This window comes from Cucurbita pepo, chromosome LG14 (assembly GCF_002806865.2).
Source record: "Cucurbita pepo subsp. pepo cultivar mu-cu-16 chromosome LG14, ASM280686v2, whole genome shotgun sequence".
Lineage (NCBI taxonomy): Eukaryota > Viridiplantae > Streptophyta > Magnoliopsida > Cucurbitales > Cucurbitaceae > Cucurbita > Cucurbita pepo.
In genome coordinates, this window is record NC_036651.1 from 5,161,364 (window position 1) to 5,163,863 (window position 2,500).

The 2,500-nt window shown below is 39.5% G+C and overlaps 1 protein-coding gene and 1 long non-coding RNA gene across 4 annotated transcripts in view; one reads left to right on the forward strand and one right to left on the reverse strand.

The window, feature by feature from the left end:
- LOC111810042 (nuclear transcription factor Y subunit A-10-like) overlaps window positions 1-2,500 on the forward strand; it is a 3,610-nt gene that overhangs the window by 583 nt on the left and 527 nt on the right. For both annotated transcript variants that reach the window (XM_023696580.1, XM_023696581.1), the window contains exons 2-6: window positions 1-263; window positions 1,167-1,276; window positions 1,365-1,433; window positions 1,613-1,753; window positions 2,075-2,500. The exon at window positions 1-263 is cut by the window's left edge and continues 23 nt beyond it; the exon at window positions 2,075-2,500 is cut by the window's right edge and continues 527 nt beyond it. In XM_023696580.1, coding sequence (XP_023552348.1) covers window positions 1-263; window positions 1,167-1,276; window positions 1,365-1,433; window positions 1,613-1,753; window positions 2,075-2,479 — 988 coding nt within the window. In that variant the 3' untranslated portion in view covers window positions 2,480-2,500. The remainder of the gene's footprint in view (window positions 264-1,166; window positions 1,277-1,364; window positions 1,434-1,612; window positions 1,754-2,074) is intronic.
- LOC111810046 lies at window positions 952-2,081 on the reverse strand. Of its 2 annotated transcripts, XR_002817356.1 has the most exons (4): window positions 1,769-2,081; window positions 1,597-1,655; window positions 1,386-1,489; window positions 952-1,228 (listed from the first exon to the last, which is right to left on the reverse strand). It is a non-coding gene; the product is annotated as an uncharacterized LOC111810046 (long non-coding RNA). The 2 variants fall into 2 exon arrangements; XR_002817355.1 differs by lacking the exon at window positions 1,769-2,081 and having other exon boundaries at window positions 1,597-1,685.

Here is a 2,500-nt window from a genome sequence, read left to right on the forward strand (position 1 = left end):
ACCACAAACTGGGTATTTGAAAGAACATGAAGGAGTTGTTCCCAACTCGCTTGGACAGTTATCATCTTCTCCTGCTCGGCTGTGGAGTGGCTATGGGCAAGGTTGTCAATCGTTCTTTGGGGATTTTGGTCAGGTGAAGGCTTCTTCCACCATCCAACAACTTGGAAGTAATGGGAAAGAGTTCACTGGCACTGAACAAGCTCTCCAGGTTGCTGCTCATGGCTTTGAGAAACTGAACACAGCTCCATTTTCCATCTATCCTGGTAACTTTCTGTTTCTTTCATTCATTTTCATTTCCATGATCATATTTAGAACATCTTTAGATTATATGAAGAATTTCCACTGGTAATAATTGTCTATAAAAGGAAACATGTTTAAGAGAGGAGGGCCATAGATTGTTAGCTGATCGAGTTGACTTGTAACTTAGTAGCATGATGTTGGGGGACGGGTATGCTTTTGGTAAGCTGAGTTTGCTTAGGCTGGGAGGGCTCATCTCCAAGCTTTAAATAATACTGAGTTCTATCCAAGAGTAAAAGAGTTTCCAACTTCATTGAATCTCCCTCTTTCCTTCACTAATATTTTACCCTCCCTTTGTCATAATATCATTTTCCAGTTATTACTTCACCCAAGGAAAGAAGATAACTTTAATCAAAATACTTAATAGCATGGCGATACATTTATACAAAATTTTTACTCCGAGCACACGTAATGGAGCTAGAGACAGTCAAATAAAATCCAATCCACGAAATAATTTGATCTATGGACAGCATCGTGTGATAAAGGTCGTAATGCTAGAGGAATCATTACCACAGGACATAGAGGGGGAGATCATAAGCATCTATACCGTAAGATCGATTTTCGACGGAATGAAAAAGACATATAAGATAGAATCGTAGCTATAAAATACAACCCTAATCAAAATGCATACACTTGTCTCATACACTAGGGGAATGGTGAAAAAAGATATATTTTACATCACAACCGGAGATAACATTTACAGAAGTTTCATCTCAATGTTTATGAAACAAGAGGGAAAGAAAGGAGTATGAAGCTCGAGAAAGTCTTTTTTCCCCTTTTTTTGTGCTTACTCAGTTAAAATATCTATCACAATGGTGAGGTTTCTATCCTTCTCTGATGAGAAAACTTCTGTTGAAAAATCCTTGCAGGTGACTGTAAGATTTCTGTGGATCCACAAAAACCTTCACCAATTTTTTCCCTGCAATCCCCCCTGTCAGAATATCACAATCGTTTTGAGCTTGGATTTGGCCAGCCCATGGTATGATCTAAAATGTTAATTGGATTTCTTTTCTAAAACAATGCTGTTTGTTCATATTATGTCTCTGATTCTGAGAAAAAATATGTAGGTATGTGCAAATTATCCTTACATGGAACAGCATTATGGCATCCTCTCAGCATATGCTCCTCAAATACCAGTATGTTTCCCTCCATTCTTCAACCATACCCTTTTTTCTTTACTTGCATGTATTCTCTGCGAAATAAAGATGAAACTCTGTTAGAGAGCTGCATAGGGTGAGCTTAGCATGCAAAAATTCAGAATGGAAGTGGAAAGCAATACAATATAATCAAAAACTTAACCATTTGTAATATTCAGGGTCGGATTATGCTGCCAATGAGCTTAACAACAGATGATGGACCTATTTATGTGAATGCAAAGCAGTATCATGGAATCATTAGGCGCAGGAAGATCCGTGCTAAGGCAATGATGGAGAACAGACTTGCAAAAACTCGTAAGGTATGTAAGTCTTACTCAGGTTTCTCTTTTTTCTTGGGAATGCTTAGAAGATATGTGCATCAAAGTATGTGAATGGGTAGCTGTCGGTATATTTTGTTGCTGGCATGACTAGAAGTCTACCTGATACAGATGTCTGTCTAAAGAGTAATTTCCAAGAACATCTTGATTTCTGTTTACCAGCTGAGGGCTATGAGAATTTTGTGTTGTTATGCTTTTATATGCCACAGTAACATCCGCCAGTCCAAATATTTTTCTTTGTCCTGTGCAGAACTATATATCCACATTACTCCTGCTGATATAGATTGCATATCTGTCTTACAGCCATATATGCACGAATCGCGTCATCTTCACGCAATGCGTCGTCCACGGGGATCTGGTGGCCGTTTCTTGAACACAAAGGCTCTGAAAAATGGGAAAGCCTCAATGGAACCAAAGAAATTTGAAGACATCAACCTTTCTGATTCAACTGGTTCTTCCCAATGTTCTGTGGTTCTTCAATCAGAAAGTGGAGCTTTGAACTCCCCAAATGAAGGCAAGGGGAGGGGCTTTAGTCTCTCGAGTTCTGAGGTATCTAGCATGTTGTCAAGGGGACTGCAACAATTTCAAATCAACCAACTTGGTCCATCAATGCAGTCACTGGCAGAGATCATTGATGGTGGAGGGCATGGCATGGTTCTGCCCAAATGGGTTGCAGCAGTTGACAACTGCTGTGACCTTTGTGTTTGACAGGGAAGACGATGGGTTCTT